Consider the following 19,504-nt stretch of genomic DNA (forward strand, 5'->3'; position numbering starts at 1 on the left):
AAACCTTCGGAAACATTCGTCTGTGGAGAGAGCAAAGTGCTTTAAAACACAACCCAGAGGTCTCAACATACAGAGCCTCGTGCATGCAAGCTTATCTTGGGCACTTCATTAATAGCTTTCAGGGGCTGCCAAGACGCTGCAGGAAGAGGAGGAGGATGACAATGACAGGGAGTGACAGGGGCGCGTAGTGCATGCGTCCAAGGTTAAGAGAGCGATTTATTAATAGCGTACTGGCGTTGGCAATGCATTAGGGTGGAGGGAGGCAACAGTGACAATGAGACAGACACCAGTGGAGACTAGCACACAAATTATTGCTGTACATGGAGACCAACAACATTTTTTTCCCTCGAGTTCTTATTTAATTGAAGCGACCGATTATCTTATCAAGGATGCTACTCTCTCTCTCTCTCTCTCTCTCTCTCTCTCTCTCTCTCTCTCTCTCTCTCTCTCTCTGATACTGTACAATTTTAAAACAAATTTAAGTTAAAATGAGAGAGAGAGAGAGAGAGAGAGAGAGAGAGAGAGAGAGAGCACCAGCTATATGTACAGGAAATACCTTCAACATGCCACCGTGTCCTCGCAAAACAACAACATCCACTTTTAAAATTCAACGCTGCCTCAATTTAGTCCCCGCGCGCCTCGCCTCTCATGCTGCGCCGCGCCTCGCTACCTGTGACGGGCGGCGGCGCGGAGACAAGACGCGATTGGTGTTGCAGGAGGCGACACCCAAAGGTACTGAGGGAGGGGCGGTGCGCATTCCCAAGTGGCGGTGCGTGGCCCTGAGCATTAGTTATGTATTCTCTAGGGGCAATATGGGTCTTGTGGACTGTGGTATGCATTCAGTGATTAGGGCAGCGCATGGTGGAATTGTGGTAAGCATTTAAAGATCAAGTCTGCGTGTGATGGAGTTGCTTGGAGTTAGTAAACAGGAGTGGTTAAGTTTGAGGTGGAAAGAGAGAGAGAATTCAACAGAATAATAACAAGAATAAAAAAAAAAGCAGCAGCAGCAACAGTAGAAACAGTAACAGAAGTAATAGTAGTCGTAGTACAAAAATGTGAGCAGTACTAAGAGTAGCAGCAACAGTGGCAGTACTTCCATAAATAACACTGTAACACGACCTTGAGCACCAGAACAGGCTTGCGATCCCTCACCTTGAATATGAAGGAGCCCATCTCGGAGTACTTGGTGGAGCCACGGCGGAAGCAGGCCAGGTAGTCCCGAGTCAACACAAAGTAGCGCTCCTTCCACCGCGAGAAGAGGCGGTCCCGAGCCTGTAGCAGCACCCCCTTGCGCAGCGCCGGCACCGACACCAGCCCGTCCTCCTGGCGGTGATAGTACTGATGAGAATGAGAAGAGGAACGTACTTAGAACAATAATAATGTGACGTAAAACACTAGGAGATCGTATTTTCAATCCCTTTAGTTTTATATCGACTCTTTTGTAAATTATTTGAATTCTCAAGGGTATTTTCGTGATTTTAATGTATAGTTTTAACGACTCCGCACATTTCCCAGGCTCTAGTGAGAGTTACTGGGGTTTTCAAGGATATTTTCATGTTTATAGACATTTTAAAAGGCTTTTGTGGAAGGTAATGAGGCTTCCAAGGATATCTTTACGATTGTAATAATAGTCTAACAAGGAATATGCATCACCCATATGAAAAACACCCATGGACAATCCGCCTATTAATTTCTGTGGCCTCTGACATGCCCTAGTGAGAGAATGAAACACAAACTACAGCTAGTGAGGCAATATTAGGGGGGGGGGGAGAGAGAGAGAGAGAGAGAGAGAGAGAGAGAGAGAGAGAGAGAGAGAGAGAGAGAGAGAGAGAGAGAGAGAGAGAGAGAGAGAGAGAGAGAGAGAGAGAGAGAAACTACGGTTATTCCCACCCGTTAAGTCTACGGTGCCCGGGGCCGTGTGCTGGACATGTGAGCGGGCACTCACCTGATCGCTCTCGGGCGTGACTGGTCTGAGGGAGTGCTGGGACAGGGACGAGATAGAGCGGATGAGCACGTGTGGCGGCGTGTACAGCAGTTGGTTCTCGATGGAGTTCTTGGCGGGCGTGGCGGGCGGCGGAGTGATGGCTGCCGCTGCTGCCGCCAAGGGGGACTTGCTCCCGCCGCCCTTGCTCATTCCCAGGGTTGTCTTGCCGCCAGTGCTCTTCACCGCCCCGCTGCCTCCCTTGCTGCTGCCATTCACACCATTCACGCCGTTCACGCCGTTCACCCCATTGGTTCCTCTACCTTCGCCTCCTCCGCCACCGCCTCCTCCGCCGCCACCACCTCCGCCGCCGCCGCCGCCGCCGCCGCTGCCGGAGTTCTCAACAAGCATTCTTCGTCACTCTGAAAGGAAGAAGTCGTTGTGTTGTAGATAATGTTATCTGGAGACGCTGAGAAACACTTGGTTATGTAGTGTACAGCAGTGACCAATAATAGGGCTCAATGAAAATAAGCAAAAGTAAACCTAGTAGAGAGAAAATTTAAAGACAACACCATTCCAAGTTCATGAGCCCCCTCCCCCTCCCTTCCACACACACGCACATACACACGTAATACACATTTCATTTCATTTCAGGAAGCGCTAACTTCCTATCCTAAGCTAATCTTTTCCTATTCAGATTTGCTTCCTAACCTCTTTCGGAAACGTTTTCATAATTTCCTGAACTTGCACAATCTCTTCCATCCTCTCTGTCTCTCTTGGTGGCAATGAGTGTGGCAGTTTAATTAATTGCCGACGACAAGTGTACCGTTGCCAGCGACACTCACAGGACGCGTCTGGGAGAACTGAGTGTTATGACATTGCTCGTTTACCCAAGACGAAAGGAAGACACGTCCGGGAAAAGAAAGAAAAACTGTATATGATCGTTTCTTCATCTTTCCGATTTTGACCGAGAGAGAGAGAGAGAGAGAGAGAGAGAGAGAGAGAGAGAGAGAGAGAGAGAGAGAGAGAGAGTAGAGAGAGAGAGAGAGAGAGAGAGAGAGAGAGAGAGAGAGAGAGAGAGAGAGAGAGAGAGAGAATAATCACATGAGAAAGAAAAAGAAAAAAGTGATAATTTCTTAATCTTTTCGACCCTGAATGAGAGAGAGAGAGAGAGAGAGAGAGAGAGAGAGAGAGAGAGAGAGAGAGAGAGAGAGAGAGAGAAACATTATAACCACAATACAAAGGAACATTATTCGTGAAAAAACCGCAAGGCACCACCACCACCACCACCACCATCACAACCACCACCACCACCACCACCACTACCTTCAGCAGATCGCACCCCACGCCCAAATTCCTTTAGTCATTCCTCAGCGGGAGCAGTGTCCTCCCCATCTGGCGGATACAGGCTTGGGGAAGGGCGGGGACGTGCAGGAGGGGGGGAGTGAGCGGAGGGCGGAAGGAGGAGGGAAGGGAAACAAGGAAGAAAGTGTAGAGAAAGGTGGTTATGGGAAGGAGAGGATGAGCAGGGGAATGAACGAGACGGAGGGAGAGAGGAAGGAAGGAAGGAAGGAAGGGAGGGAAGAAAGATGATTAGTTTTGAAGATGAGGAGGACGACGAGGAGGAGAAGGAGGGGGAGGGGGAATGAACAAGGACGGAAGGGAGGGAGGAAAGGATGAATATCTGGGTAGGGAAGACAGCAATGAACAGGAGGAGGAGATGGAGGAGGAGTGAACAAGGAGCGGAAAAGGAAGGCAGTAAAAGAAGGAAGATAACGACGAGAATCGAAATAATAAGGAAGATAAAAAGGAAGAGGATGGAACTGCAAGAAAAAATAGATGAAAGAAGAAGGAGAGAGAAAGAAAACCTCAACACAGATTCTTCGAGACAAGAACATTGCGTGTCACTCTTAGTCATCCTCACGTCCAGTACATGGCTGCCTGACTGACCCAGAGACACTTTGGGAACACAGGCCAGGGAGAACATAGTAGAACATTGCATCTGACTCTTCCATCCCGGTCACGCGAGGAGGAGACCGCCACCATGTCTTCACCACGCCGCCCTTCACTCGCCCACCGCCACGCCGGACTATGCAAGAAGGCCGTCACGCTGCCCCTTCCTCCCAGGCGATGCAGCCACGGGGAAACACGGCAGCTTCCCACGTAATGCATACTGAACTGTTAGAATGTCAAATACGTTTCTCCCTTTGGTCAGAATAAGCAAGGGATAATCATAAGTTTGAGTTTTGAGTAGATTATAGATGTTTTCTCTCTCTCCTCTCTCTCTCTCTCTCTCTCTCTCTCTCTCTCTCTCTCTCTCTCTGTTCGGAATTTGTAAGAAGTCAGAAGTTCGAGTTTGTGAATAGCTTATCAAGTTCATATTTTCTCTCCGTTCAGAATCTGCGAGAAATAATCATATCCTCGAGTTTCTGAATACATTATCGAGTACATCTTTTCCCTCCGTTCAGAATCTGCAAGAAATAATCACACGTTCCAGTTACTGAATAAACTGCCAAGTAAATATTTTCCTTCTATTTATAATCCGCAAGAAATAGTAATCAGAATAACTTAAAATAGTTTTCAAACGTTTCGGCGTCTCATCTCCACTCCTGTATCCCTTCTATTGCTATCAGTCGTGTTAAGACGGCGAAATATTTGAGAATCCAGTCCAGTCGCAGATCACGTGGGAGAGGGAAAGAAATAGATGCCACATACCAGACACATAGCAAACATGAATCCTAACAAGACCGCAAAGGGGAGGACACAGGAAGCGTGGGATGCCGCGTGAGGACACTGCACCCCCCGGCCAGCCCAGCCCATCCCGCCCCGCCCTCCTGCAGCAGCGCACCAGCCAACGACTGCCATGGGAGAAAGGCACGGGAGGCAATGCACTGTGATATGGTTACAACTTCCTGAGGCGATGGCGTGCTTCCTCCAGAGAGGAGAGAGAGAGAGGAGGAGAGAGAGGAGAGAGAGAGAGAGAGAGAGAGAGAGAGAGAGAGAGAGAGAGAGAGAGAGAGAGAGAGAGAGAGAGAGAGGAGAGAGAGTCAACGTAACACTCAGCCATTCCACCCAACTGTTATCATAAAGTGTTTTCATGCCTCGTAACTTCCACTCTGATCCCGACAACAGAGAAGACTCGAGGCAATCATTAACTGACACAGGTGCACGAGTGTCCCTCCAAGCCAGATCCCCGTGCAGGCGTTGTCCCTCTGCAACACAAAGCCCTTCACGTCACATCACGCTCCATTCTTTAACCTCGCATTCTTAAGCACTTTACTCCGTCAATGAGGACTGTATTCAAGCCCCACAGAGTTGATTTGTCAGGTTCTCGCGGGTATCTTTTTCAATGGTGATGCAGAGTTCTTGTTAAACTATCACTAGAATCATGTACACGTGTTCTTAAAAGCTATTCATAAACAATAGAGATCATTAATTAGGTTCTCATGGTGTTTTTCCAATTAATGATGCAGGATTCTTGTTAGACTATCAGTAGAATCATATGAATGTATTCTTAAACACTGCTCTCTCATGAGGACTATATTAAAAGGCTACGGAGACTGTCAGTTATGGGTGTTTTTCCAATTAATGATGCAAAATTCTTGTTGAACTCAATAGAATCATATGAACGCCCTTGAAAATCTCAATAACTTCCACTGCAGTCGGTTATAAACAGTCTGGGTAAGGCGCTGAAACATTTAAGAATAATGAATGGTCTTGGTGCGCATGCGCGAGTGATGCAGTGATGCCTCGCCTGCCGTGGGGGTCGCCGCGCCCTCGAGGCTGCTGGGTACAAACTTCTTCATAATTTCAAGCATTAAAGGAGACATGAGGGACAGGAATACGTTGGCTTTACTTGATGACTTTATCTGATCCTCGCTACGTTGAGTTTACGTGATGGGTTTAACTCATAACGTTTATTTTTTGGTTTATTTCGAAAAAAAATATACAAAGGAGACATGAAAGGAATACGGTCATGACTTTATCTGATGACACGACGTAATAACCACTCAGATTTTTCGGTATTATGTTAAATTAGTATGGAGACATGAAAGAAACGAATAGATTGGTTTTACCTGACGACTTCACCTGATAGCCACATTTTTTTTTTTCGCTATTTGGTCAAATTAATAACAATAAAAAAAATAAGAGAAAGATACGTTAAGTTTAAGTGATAATTTCAGCTGACAACTGCTGATTTTCTTTTCAGGCGTTACGTTTCAACTATCAGAGACATGAGGAAAAAAAAGGAATACAATGATGACTTCCTGATAACCGCTCATATTTCTTCTGCTTCTCGGCATTTCGTGAAATTAATACAAAGTCGAGCGTGGCCGCGGCGCCCAAACACCCGCATCGTATCAGGCCGAGGACACGAGATCCAATTACCCACACGACAAAGATAATGGTGCGGATAATGGCGCGGATAAACAGTACCGATATTCATTTGCATGCCGGGCTGTTGTCCTTTGTGTATTTTAAGAGGGGGAGACAATATTGGTACTATCACATTATTGGAGAACAGGGCAAGGCATTAGTGATGAAGCCGAGTGTTACTGGCGCCGTTACCAGGCATGACAACGACCAGGACGACCACAACGACCATCTATATGACGACTAGACGACCAACACTGCACGATCAGACCAGGACACGACTCAAACAACTAATACGACTAGCAATATAACGACCAGACGACCAACACTGCAAGATCAGACAAGAACACGACTCAAACGACCAGCATGACTATCTATGTGAAGACTAGACGACCGATACTAATACGAGAGAGAGAAATGAGGTCAGTTCCGTCAGCGCTTTGTGAATCGAAGACATGGCTGATCTATTTGCTGACTGTTTCATCTGCTTTTATCCGGCGCTGTGAGGAGTGAGGAGAGAGGAGTGGCCCGCAGTGAGCAGCCGAAGACCCGTCCCGTCCCGTCCTGCCACTCCCAACTCCCCACCCCCGCTCCGTGTCCCAAACCCAGAGTGTCCCATTAGCGATGCATTGAACCGCCACACTGATGCTGATGACGCCTGCACTGTCTCATGAGGAGACCCACTTGACGATGATTCTCTCTCTCTCTCTCTCTCCTCTCTCTCTCTCTCTCTCTCTCTCTCTCTTCTCTCTCTCTCTCTCTCTCTCTCTCTGGTGTAGTAACACAACCACACTCGGCGTTACACACACACACATCGCCGCAAAGGTCCGCATGTCGGTGGTTCGGTGGCTCGCGGGATCCTGAGGGCTGCCCGGCGGTCCCCTGCACGGCCGCAGACCGCACGCATATAAATGAATGACATGCAGATTTAGAAACAGTGGTTGCGTGACGAAAGAGTGAAGCCTCAGGATGAGTGAAGGGGCGGCGTGAGGACGGTGAGCGGGGGGCAAGGTGTGTGTGTGTGTGTGTGTGTGTGTGTGTGTGTGTGTGTGTGTGTGTGTGTGTGTGTGTGTGTGTGTGTGTGTGTGTGTGTGTGTGTGTGTGTCAGGTGAGCCCCGTAGGGAGGCACCACGAGGCAAGCGGTACTTCTCGGGTCGACGACCACTTGGCGCAGGTGAAGGAGAGAGGAGGAGAGGACGTGTAACACCTGCACTGACACCTGTGAAGCCACCTGTTCATCACCTGCACACTCTTAACTGGTCTTAAATTACCGTCCCCGCCGCCCGCCGCCACCTCGGGGATCACCCGCCCCTCACCGACACCACCTTGGCTGCGCCTGCACTGCCTCGTCTCACAGAGGCACCAGTGACCGTGACTACCTGGAGGGCGGGGTACTGCAGGGTGCTGGATACTTGCGGGGCGGCGGTGAGAGGACGCCCTTGCAGCAGCGTCATGCGCCACCGAGGCCAGGACGGACACCAGACTCGAGGAACACACCGCAACGCCTTCCCGTCCTGGAGATGAGCGCCGCCACCCAAGATAACTTAGCGTTGCTAGGAGCCAAAGTACGTGACGAAACACACACGTGTTCTTGCACCACACTCCCTCCAGCCTTCCCTGACACCAGCAGACGGACGAGAATAAGGAAACCTGTGTGCAGGGCGCCACTTCCTTTCTGCTTCACTACTGACCACCTACGGGAAACAGACGCCATGCCCCGTGGCCTGAGCCGCCCCGGTGTGTGGTACAGCGGCACGCACCTGGCCCCGCACGCCTCACGCTAAGAAATAACACGCGCTGAATAAAACGGTTTACGTGCGTGGGTGGTGGAAGTGTTGGGAGGGAAGGGGATTCGGGGGTTGTGGAGATTACGGTGGTGGAGGGATGTCCGTGGCGGCTGTGAACGTGTGTGGTGGAGGGTGGGAGTGGCACACACCTGCGCGGCAGCTTCCGGTGTGGTGTGCATGTGGTTCCCGCCTCCCAGCACAGGCTGCACGGCGGCCCTCGCCACCACCTGCCCTGCACCGCACTACGCCCCTGCACAGCCTGTCCCTCGTGACACCCATTCAGCCGCACAACGCCCCTTCCTCAATCCTCCGCGGCCACACTCAAGCTGTCACACATTTGGCGTGGGAAAGGGGGTGAGCGGGGCGGGGTCGAGTGTCTCCTGCGGGCCGCCGTGCTGTCCTCAGGCGACGCTGCAAGTCTCGTATCGTGAGGGAAGGACACCTTGGACACCTTTTCACTTCCGCACTGTGGCGGGGTCTACGGGGGGCGGCGGGGCAAGGTCAGTCAAGGCCACGCGACCTAGTGCTAGAAAGCGGGTCGGTCTATCGGTCAGTCAGCCCAAGGCAAGGGAGCGGCGACTCCTGACACACACACACACACACACACACACGACACACACACACACAGGCTATCAATATTATCGTCTGCCCTGCGAGGTGCGGCAGTGGGCGGGGCGTCCTCACCCTCCCCGGCAGCCCCTCAGGAGTCCCGCTGTCAGGAAGCAAGAGGCCCCAGCGACCCACCCATTCCACGCCCTCTAAGCCACAAAACCATTACTTGTCCCCTCACTGCTGTATGTCCAAGAGTCCTACCAATCCTGCAGGACACCGTCAGTAGGTCGTCTCGTGGCTCACCCTTGCCCTGCCTCGACCCTGCCGCCCCTGCCACGCCCCACAGTCCACCACAACCCACCACAGACCACCCCCGGAAGCAGGTGAGAAGGGGGAGGCGGTGGAACTGATGGCAAATTGTGTGATCAATACCCAGTCTGCTGCCCGCCACCCACACCACCACCACCACACCACCACAACCACCACAGCCCCACACCACACCTGCATACCACCTCAGCCCCTTCTTGTCGCTTCCCCCCGTCCACCGCCACGCTGTAAGGGACGCAGGGTGATCTGTCGCCCCACTGCCGTCTCTTGCAATGAAGCTTTGTCCCCAGTGTGTGTGTGTGTGTGTGTGTGTGTGTGTGTGTGTGTGTGTGTGTGTGTGTGTGTGTGTGTGTGTGTGTGTGTGTGTGTGTGTGTGCGTGTGTATGTCACCATAATGATGCAAATGAAGACTGACAGGCAGATAGACGGGTAGATAGAGAAGACACTGACATGGATAAACAGACAGACATAAAGTTAGACAGATAAGCACAGACATACAAGCAAGGAAAGACGGCAGCAATGAACACACACACACGGACTGACAGGCAGAGAGAGAGAGAGAGAGAGAGAGAGAGAGAGAGAGAGAGAGAGAGAGAGAGAGAGGAGAGAGAGAGAGAGAGAGAGAGAGAGAGAGAGAGAGAGAGAGAGAGAGACGAGCACATAAGCTTGAATGATCGAGACAAACACGGACAGCCGCAAACCATTGCTGGCCCATTAGTGTGACGACACGCACGAGGCGGCAACACGGCGCACCCTCCCCTGTATCCCCTCACCCCTTCATCCCTTCACTATCTCATCCCCTCTCCCCTTCACTCCATCTCTTCATCTCACTCACCCCCCTTCATCCCCTCACCCTTTCACCACTTCATCTCTTCATCCCCCACCCGTTCACACCGTTTATCTCCTCACTCTTTCATCTCTTCATCCCCTCACCCCTTCATCCCCTTCACCCCTTCATCCCGTCATTCCCTCACTCCACAAAGGCGAGTGTGGTAACCTGACTAAACTAAAAACTAGAGGATGTAGTAAGTAAATAATGTTGCTAGAGAGCTGAAGGAAGGGGAAACAGGAAAAGAAGACGGGTAAAATAAGAAGATGCTGAGAAGAAAGCAATCACGTCAGTATAACTAAGTTTAAACACTATCACATAATCCAACAGCCTAACAGCACATGACGGTATCTATATATCCATACAACGGACCATAATCTAAAATACTTTTGCCTATAGGCTCTACTACTTTCAATAGGCTGTAGTTGGTGACACGGGTCTTTAAGGATGTTTTTAAGGTTCTAGTGACCGATTAACAACATTTCTGCATTATTAACAGGAGAAACACTCTTGAGAACCCGGCAATTCATCTCTGTGGCCTTTGAAATTAGTCGTGGGGAGAGAGCAAAGCGTTTCTGAATAGGGAGCAAGCACATCTCAGTCACGACACGCACGCCCCATCATCACTGCACCTCACGAACGTTCCGGCACCCATCCACCCCCGAACTCTCCCTAACACAGCCGGCACTCTAGGCATTAAGGGGAACGAAATAATATCCACCTGAAGCCCACACGAGACTGATGGATGAAATATGAACCCGTCAGGAGCGAGACGAGCCAGCCGTGTTTGTGAGGAGACCCCCTTCCGTACCCAAGATGCCAGGGCGGTGCGGGGTGCGGCGCGGCACCCTGACAAAGCCTGCCTTCCATCACACACAGCGGCCCGTATTCTGAAACTCTCTCTCTCTCTCTCTCTCTCCTCTCCTTCTCTCTCCTCCTCTCTCTCTCTCTCTCTCTCTCTCTCTATCTATCTTTTACCATGACTATTTTTAGCGCTACAAATATGGTTAGCAGGCTTCTCAAGTGTTTCTCCTGTAAATAGTGTAGAAATCTTGTTAATCTGTCATTGGAACCATAAAAACACCTTTAAGAACCGGAGTAATTTATTATAAAGCCGTATTCTGAAACGGTCTGCTCTCTCACCATGATTATTTTCAAAAGGCCACAGAAATGATTACCAGGGTTCTCAAGACAATGTTTCTCCTGTTAATAATGCAGAAATCTTGATAATCTGTCACTAGAACCGTAAAAAAACATCCTTACAAATATGTGTCACTTCGACTTTGAAAGTAGAGGAGGTGCGACGCAGAAGTGTTTGAAAATACGAGCTCAGTTAGGCCCTGCGAAGCATCTGTGCTGACTCCTGCAGTGCCTCCCGCCTCCCCGCTCAGGCCATCTAGCCATCATCCTGTTTTCCGCGAGTAAGAGCAGCCTCCCAACGCCGCTCTGCCGTGATATCGCGTCTCTCTCCCTCCATTACCCTCGCCCCGCCTCGCCTACCCCAGTGTCTTGTCATCAGCCGGGCCGACCGCAAGTGTTGCCTCTAACGAAACCTGGTTAGGTTTGGGTCTCTACCGCCGCAGTGGGACGGTGTGAGAATTTGTAGGTTGTAAAGGAAGGTAAAGTAGATTGATGGTTGCAACGTACAGAAGGTAAAAGAAAAGTAAGTAGATAGGCAGTTATAGGTAATGAGAACTTGTAGATGGTAAAGGAAGATAAGGTTGCGTAGATAGTTAAGTAAATGCACAGAGCCAATTCATAGATAGTAAAGGAAAGTAAAACAGATTGATAGAGACAAAGAAAAAAAAAAAGGAAAATAACAGAAACAAACGTAGAAACATAGACCAATAGATATTATTATTATCATTATTATAGCTGAATTGCGTGTCCCATGATGTACACAAAGAGGATCAATGTTTTCCGTCAAGATTTCCCTTTAGCATTCTCACATCCTTCCTGAACTTATTTATATATGTCTCTCTCTCTCTCTCTCTCTCTCTCTCCTCTCTCTCACTCTCTCTCTCTCTCTCTCTCTCTCTCTCTGTCTCTCATTTTCTTTGACTCTATATATTTATCTGCCTTCTTTCGTCATTTCCGATTTCTTTCTTACTATATTAAACCCCCCTCCGCCCCCCCTCTCTCTCTCTCTCTCTCCTCTCTCTCTCTCTCTCTCTCTCTCTCTCTCTCTCTCTCTCTCTCTCCTCTCTCTCTCTCTCTCTCTGGCAAAAAAAAAAAAAGAAAAAAAAAAAAAAAAACAGCACACAACGGCGCCCGGCAGGCTCGCGGTGACAGGTCTCGTCAGAAACACGGCAACACTTCAATAGCGAGGCGTGGAGATCGGACTGAAAAGAGGCGAGGCGAGGCGAGGCGAGGCAGGCGAGCAGCGGAAGAAGTCCCTTTATGCTGACAAATATTATTGTTTCCGGGTTCCTTTTAACGACGCGCCGCCGCTGCTGCCGCCGCTGCTGCTGCTGCCGCTGCCTTGAGAGATATAAGTGGTGCGACGGTTGTGATAATAAAGTAGTGGCTGATGTATGTGTGTGTATGTGTGTGTGTGTGTGTGTGTGTGTTAAATCTACAGTAGGGAAAGTAAACCCCTTAAAAAAAAAAAAAAAAGTAACGAACAGAAGATGACTAGAAAAAAAAACAAGGCAGAGAGAGAGAGAGAGAGAGAGACGAGAGAGAGAGAGAGAGAGAGAGAGAGAGAGAGAGAGAGAGAGAGAGAGAGAGAGAGAGAGAGATGTCAAAAAGAAGACGAAGAAAGCCTAAACGAAAGAACAACTGAAAGAAAATACTGAGAAGACACAAGAATTGAAGAATGAAGTTTGAAACGTAAGAACATACAAGAAACGAACGCCCATCACATCTCTCTCTCTCTCTCTCTCTCTCTCTCTCTCTCTCTCTCATCTCTCTCTCTCTCTCTCTCTCTCCTCTCTCTCTCTTCTCTTTCTCTCTCTCTCTCCTCGTAAGGTAATAAGGAGACTGCAAAAGGCCAGTTGACCTCCACAAGACAGCTCCAGCTTCGGTAAATATTAATATTCAATTATATAAGATGGAAGAGAGAGAGAGAGAGCGAGAGAGAGAGAGAGAGAGAGAGAGAGAGAGAGAGAGACAGAGAGAGACGAGAGAGAGAGAGAGAGAGAGAGAGATAATATCTGACATTTGGAGCGCGTTTGGAGTGAGTGAGCGTTTAGCAAGGAATCCCATCACAGAAAATATTCCTAATCTCTCTCTAATCTTTCATAATCCCACGAATTCTTGATAATCCAAACTAATCCTTTACAGAGAACGGCCGACAGGAAGTAAGAAACACACACACACACACACACACACACACACACACACACACACACACACACACACACACACACACACACACACACACACACACACACACACACACGTTTATCACGCTTCACATTTCATTTCTATCACCGCCGCTGTAGATAACCTAACCACGTTCTGTACTTTCAAACGCTTGGCTCTCTCTCACTTAACACACTCTCGCACTTCAGACTTCCTTTTGGCCGGTTTTCTATAGGGACTGGCATCTTCAGGGGACCTTTTTCCTTATATTAGTTTCGTTGCTACTATCAGAAACCCTCCTACGTTACAGAGAGACAGTTTTCAAAGGTTATAGATGATTATTCATATTCTTACGAGTGGTTTTTTTTTTTTTATGTAGTGGCGGCGCAGTCCATGTTTAAAGTGTCACACCTAACAAAAGTCTCTTGAAAACCATAAGAACTTCCACTAGAGCTTGTTAAAAGTGGTGGAGGTAAGACGCTGAAGCCATTACTCTTATTGGTTTAGGTCGGGTTAGGTTAGGTTAGGTTAGGTTAGGTTGGGTTAGGTCGGATTAGGTTAGGGTTTAAGTTAGGTATGGTGAGGTAAGGTTAGATTTGATTGCAAGTTAGATGAATCAGGAATGAACGGTAAACATCTGAAGGGAAAAGGTCAAAGGTCATTACTCTTATTGGTTTAGGTCGGGTTAGGTTAGGTTAGGTTAGGTCGGGTTAGGTTAGGTTTTAAGTTAGGTATGGTGAGGTAAGGTTAGATTATGTTAGGTTAGATTTGATTACAAGTTAGATGAATCAGGAATGAACGGTAAACATCTGAAGGGAAAAGGTTCAACTATAGGAAGTATCAGACACTAATTACGGGCTGCCCTGTGTAGGTCAACGCCTTTTCAAGTGTGCTTATGTTCCTGTCCTTGTGAATGATCAGGGGCGCCTTCCCTCAGAGCGGCGCATCACACGGGCAGGGCAGACAGCGCGGCCTCTGATAAGCTAGCCTAAGCCTAACCCTCACTGTTCTTCTAATCTTTGGGGTCGAGAGGTGTTTGTCACACACCTGATGGGGACTTAGGCACACTACAAGACTTGACCTGGTGTAGAATCAAAGGTGTACTTAAAAAAAAATTACTTTAATATCTTAGGTAACAGTAATGAGGGAAGAAAAATCTAACGAGAGCTGGGAGTTGCTGGGGCTTCAATAGGTATTTGTCACATAACTTGTAGAAACTTAAGACCTGACCTGGCGTAGAATCAATGGTATAATGCAGGAAATCACTATAATTGTATCTTAGTAACAGTAATGAGGGGAGAAAATACAACGAGAGGTGGGAGTTATTGGGGTCTTCAAGAGGCATTTGTCACACGAAGATTTGATCTGGTGCAGAATGAAAGGTTGTACTTCAGGCATGGATTATAATTGCAGAGTGAGTCACTGGCGTTTTCAAGAGGTCTGCCTGTTTGTCTCTTTTTTCTCTCTCTGCCTGTCTGTCTATCTCTTTCTCTCTCTGTCTGTCTATCTCACATAATTTTTCTGTCTGTCTGTCTGTCTTTATTTGGCACACCGCTTGTAGGAGACTTAAAACTTAGCCTGGAGTGGAATGAGATACGAAATCAGGAACACACCATTACAGACACGCATCACAGTCCGCCGGTAACACTACGCGAGCATTGTAGGCCATTACAAAATCCACGTTACAAGTCAATGATTACAAAAAGTCTCTACAAAATCAAAAACACAACACAATATATCAACAAAAAAAAAAAATACAAGTTACCAATAATCTTTTAGACTCAAGAACACCCATTACAGGTCGGGAAGCGTGGCCTGCGCGTTACGGGACCCCTAAAGTCCTACCTTACACCTGCACCCCGGCCTTCCCTCCTGTCTGCCTGCCTGCCTCCCGGGGGGTTCAAGAAGGGAGCAGGTTATTAGGGAGAGTGAGTGGAGGGTCTTGAGAGAGAGAGAGAGGAGGAGAGAGAGAGGAGAGAGAGAGAGAGGAGAGAGAGAGAGAGAGAGAGAGAGAGAGAGAGAGAGAGAGAGAGAGAGAGAGAGAGAGAGAGAGAGAGAGAGAGAGAGTCATATGTAAAGGAATACAGAAGGGGCTGAGCTAAAGTCTCCCTCCTGTTTTGTTATCCTCCTCCTCCTCCTCCTCCTCCCTCCTCCTCCTCCTCCTCCTCCTCCTCCTCCCTCCACCTCCCTCGTGTGACAAGTGGCGGGTTATCTCTCCAAAGTCGCGGAGAGAGGAAAAGCGAGGGAAGGTTGGAGAGAAGAGGGAGGGAAGGTGAAGAGACGGTGGAGAAGACGAGTGGCGTGATGGAGGAGCGGACGAGGGGAGGGAGGAAAGGCTGGAGAGAAGAGAGGGAGAGAAGAGAAGGAAGAGTGGAAAAATGAGAGAAAGAAAAAAGGGAGGAAAGATGAGGGAGGGAGGGAGGGTAGCACAAAGTGGCGGTGATGCTTCAGGAGTGGATAATGAGAGAGAGAGAGAGAGAGGAGAGAGAGAGAGAGAGAGAGAGAGAGAGAGAGAGAGAGAGAAGAGAGAGAGAGAGAGAGAGAGAGAGAGAGAGAGGTTGGGGAGGTATGCGGGGTCAGAGTCAGACAAGCAGAAACAAAAGGAGAAAGTGAGATGATGGAATGGACGGTGAGGTGAAGGCTGTGTGTGTGTGTGTGTGTGTGTGTGTGTGTGTGTGTGTGTGTGTGTGTGTGTGTGTGTGTGTGTGTGTGTGTGTGTGTGTGTGTGTGTGCTATATGCAACATGATAAGGCCAAAATGGCAAAACAGCAAACGCGAGTGTGGCGCGGCAGGGGGTGGGTGCAGACGCAGCCCCAAGGCTTCCCCTTCCTTCAGCCAGCCCTTGGAGCGTCAGGAGGCCTGGGCAGCCTCGTGCACCGCCATGACCACGCCGTGGGCATGACTGCAACGCGAGGCTGCCCATGCATTTCTAACCCGTGGCGTCTGGGCGAGACTTCCATCCTCCGCCAGGGACGCACCGCGCCCGGCCAGCAACACAGGCACGCTCACCCCGACCCTGGCACCAGCGGCACAGGCGTCCCGCGCTGAGAGGGTCAGTGTGTGCCGCGTGAGGCGCTCACTGTGAAAGGCGTCGGCTCATGCCGGGCTCCACTTAAGAGGCTCATTGCCTTAGATCGCGACTCGACGCGCCTCAACCACCCCACGATGCCTCTCTGCCTCGCCGCCCTTTGTCACGCTGTGACTCATGCCCGACTTGAGGCGTCCCCCAGCCAGTATGACCAGGCTGCCGTTGTCCTGCACCTTAAGTACAGGGCCGCGTTCCTCCATGCCCCCTCAGCGACACTGTTGAGCACGGAGAGCCCCCCACCCCCGCCCCGCACGGTCCCGCCCGAGACATTAGCCAATTAGCCCGTCTGAGGCTGTTCATTCATCTTTCGCGTCCTCTTGTCGCCTCGTCACCCGATACCCACAACACCTCGCCGCTTCCCTCTCCCAGCCCGCCCACCCTTCTCCTCTTCCCCACCCAGCTTCCTTTTTCTCTTCCTCCACACCCGCAGCCTTCTCTCTTTCATCTGCCACCCACCCCCTTCCTCCCCACCGCAGCCAGCCTCACACCACGCCGCCACCCGAGGGACGCCAGCACATTAACTAAACTAACACTTGGTGGCTTGTAAATCAATAATAAACACTGGGAATATTTGTCCACTTCTTGAAAGCGTCGCGGGGCCGGGAAGGCGGACACGATGCCACAGGCACAACGCATCTCAGACACGATGAAGACTTTCCCTCACCCCCTGCACCTCACACAGACACAACACAGAACAGGAGACTCACAGTGGCGGTGCGCGGCGCTGCGGCAGAGCCTCGCTGACTGGCTGCCTGCCTGTTGGTTCCTTGTCCCGCCAACGCACAGCGCCGTGAGACATTCCCAAAGATACCCTCAAGATAAACCTGAGATTGTGATAAGACCTCGCACTCACTCACCGCCTTCACAACTTTCCGCATGAAACAGCCACATTACTCCCACTGGTGTCATAGTGAACTAGTCAAGGTTATTATAACATTGTATTGGTTGAAATAAGTATTCCTTCCCCCTTCCCCCAAGTGGGCCTACCCAGGGGGCGGAGGAGGGAGCCAGCTGGGTTTTCCCGCCGAAGCCTCGCATTCACGTAACGTTCTTGTCATATTCATTTCCGGGTAATTTTTAATCATTATCGACACACACGGCCGCCTGTCTGGCATTGTTTTGACGTGCTGCACCGGATGGCGCGGCGCGGGGAACACGATACATGACGGCGAGTGTGTGTGTGTGTGTGTGTGTGTCACGGCGGCCACAACACAAACCGCCGCGTTTTCACCTCACAATGTTTCATCATAATTCTGGAAGCATTTTGGTGTAGAGGCGATGCATTGCCTGTTTTGTCAGACATCGGGTGGCGGGCGGCCTGAGCCTCGGCGTGGAGCGGGAAGGCAGGGTGGAGGGCAGGTGTTGGGAGGGGTGGAAGGGAGGACAGACGGGCGGGAGGGAGGGAGACCTCAGCTGCCACCCTCCCAGACGGCAACAATCACGGACACGGACGGGGAATCGCAACTCGCTGTTTTATTGTTGAGGATTCTGGTGTGAAAGAATGATAAAAACGCGTGGCTGTCAGATGCGCCGCTCACCTCGCCACCGCTGCCTCTCCGCGTCACGGCGTCCCGCAGGTCAGGGCCTCCTATCCTGTCCACACATGACTTCACATACGCACCTACCTTCCTTTACCCTCAAGGAGACCCACGGAAAAAGAAATCCACCCTCAGATACCCATAGAGGATTCCCCTTCACCCGTTCTCTACCCCCAGCGCCAGTGACAGTTAGCCCATTCAGTTAGGGTATTCAGTTAGGGTATTCAGTTAGGATATTCGGTTAGCGTATCCATCACCCGCCTAGACGCCTTTCGCCACGCCACCGTCACTCTCCCACTCCCTCACCGACACTCGGTCAGCTTTCCTCCGCCAGGCTGAAGGGCACCAGGACTCCTGTAGCACCGCGAGTCACCGCCCCGTCCGTTTGTTTGCTTCTGCGGGGAATTGTAATTAATGGCGAACAATGGCTGTCACCTAATTAATTCGGAAGTCCGGCATTCATTAGGATAAATGACTCATAATTTAATTTATGTAATCAAGGCTTGAATGTTTCACGCACACAACGCATGCACGCACGCAGGCGCGCGCACACGCACGCACGCACGCACGCATGCACGCATGCACGCACGCACGCACACACACACACACACACACACACACACACACACACACACACACACACACACACACACGGACATAAAAACCTCCACTTAATCCCATAAAAAATACAAACAGATACATACAGATAGGTAACCACACACTCGCGCCTTGTAGGGCAGCCAGCGGGGCGCCTCGTACACCTGGGTGACTCACCGCGACCCGTGACTCACCACCATCACCACCGGGTCGACGCCCACCAGGTTCCCGCGATGCCCTACTCCGCCCTACCCCGCCCTCGTCCCTCCCCGGTCCGCCCGCCGCTCCCCGCCCTGGCTCTGCCCACCCCAGGGCCGCGGCAGGGGACGAAGGGACGCTGACCCGAGGATGGTTACGGAGGTGACCCACCTACCGCGCTCCGCCCACGCCCAAGGCCGCCCCTGTGCCTGGAATGCCCCTGGTACAACGCAACTCAGGTTTCTTTCCGACACACACCTGGAGGAGAGCTCCTCAGTGCCGTGGCTATGGTATTATGGCACTATGGCACGATGGCACCTCCTCAATGCACGAATGGTGACGAAGAGCAAGAATCTAAGGAGGATGTGGCAAACTCATCCTCTTCTGCTAATTTCTTCGCTGCTGAAGACAAGTAGAGGAGGAGGAGGAGGAGGAGGAGGAGGAGGAGAAGAGCCAGGTGTGTGTGTGTGTGTGTGTGTGTGTGTGTGTGTGTGTGTGTGTGTGTGTGTGTGTGTGTGTGTGTGTGTGTGTGTCACTCGTAGCTTCAGGGCGTGGCGGTCCTTGTCACTAATTACCAGGTGCCGCCTCTCACCCCCGCGCATCCTCCCCGCCACCAGCGTGTGTCTCCCGCGACGTGATGCACTGCCGAGGACGCCGCGCCACCACCACCACCACCACCATCACCACCACCATAAAGAACCATACCACACCACACCATCACCACCATTACTACAGTTTACAACACTCATTACCAACATTACCACTAACAGGAACAGCAACATCACCATCAACACCATCACCACTATCATATTGCACAGTACCCACCAACACACCATAACCACCGCAAACACCACCACAACTACTGCACATCATCACCGCAACCACTACTACTATAAATAACAGTACTCATCATTACCACCACCACCACCACCACCACCGTTCATGTTGACAGAAGCACCGTGTTGAACCTTCTCAATGGAACCTTTC

The 19,504-nt window shown here is 50.5% G+C and overlaps 1 protein-coding gene across 3 annotated transcripts in view; it reads right to left on the bottom strand.

Annotated features, from left to right (window-relative positions):
• LOC135096181 (uncharacterized) overlaps window positions 1–19,504 on the bottom strand; it is a 69,381-nt gene that overhangs the window by 9,649 nt on the left and 40,228 nt on the right. For 2 of the 3 annotated variants that reach the window (XM_063997548.1, XM_063997527.1), the window contains exons 2-3: window positions 1,946–2,343; window positions 1,153–1,338 (exon numbers count right to left, since the gene is read on the bottom strand). In XM_063997548.1, the coding sequence (XP_063853618.1) occupies window positions 1,153–1,338; window positions 1,946–2,332 (573 nt within the window). In that variant the 5' untranslated portion in view covers window positions 2,333–2,343. The remainder of the gene's footprint in view (window positions 1–1,152; window positions 1,339–1,945; window positions 2,344–19,504) is intronic. The other variant, XM_063997538.1, reaches the window with a different exon arrangement.

Source organism: Scylla paramamosain, chromosome 3 (genome assembly GCF_035594125.1).
Source record: "Scylla paramamosain isolate STU-SP2022 chromosome 3, ASM3559412v1, whole genome shotgun sequence".
Classification (NCBI taxonomy): Eukaryota; Metazoa; Arthropoda; class Malacostraca; order Decapoda; family Portunidae; genus Scylla; species Scylla paramamosain.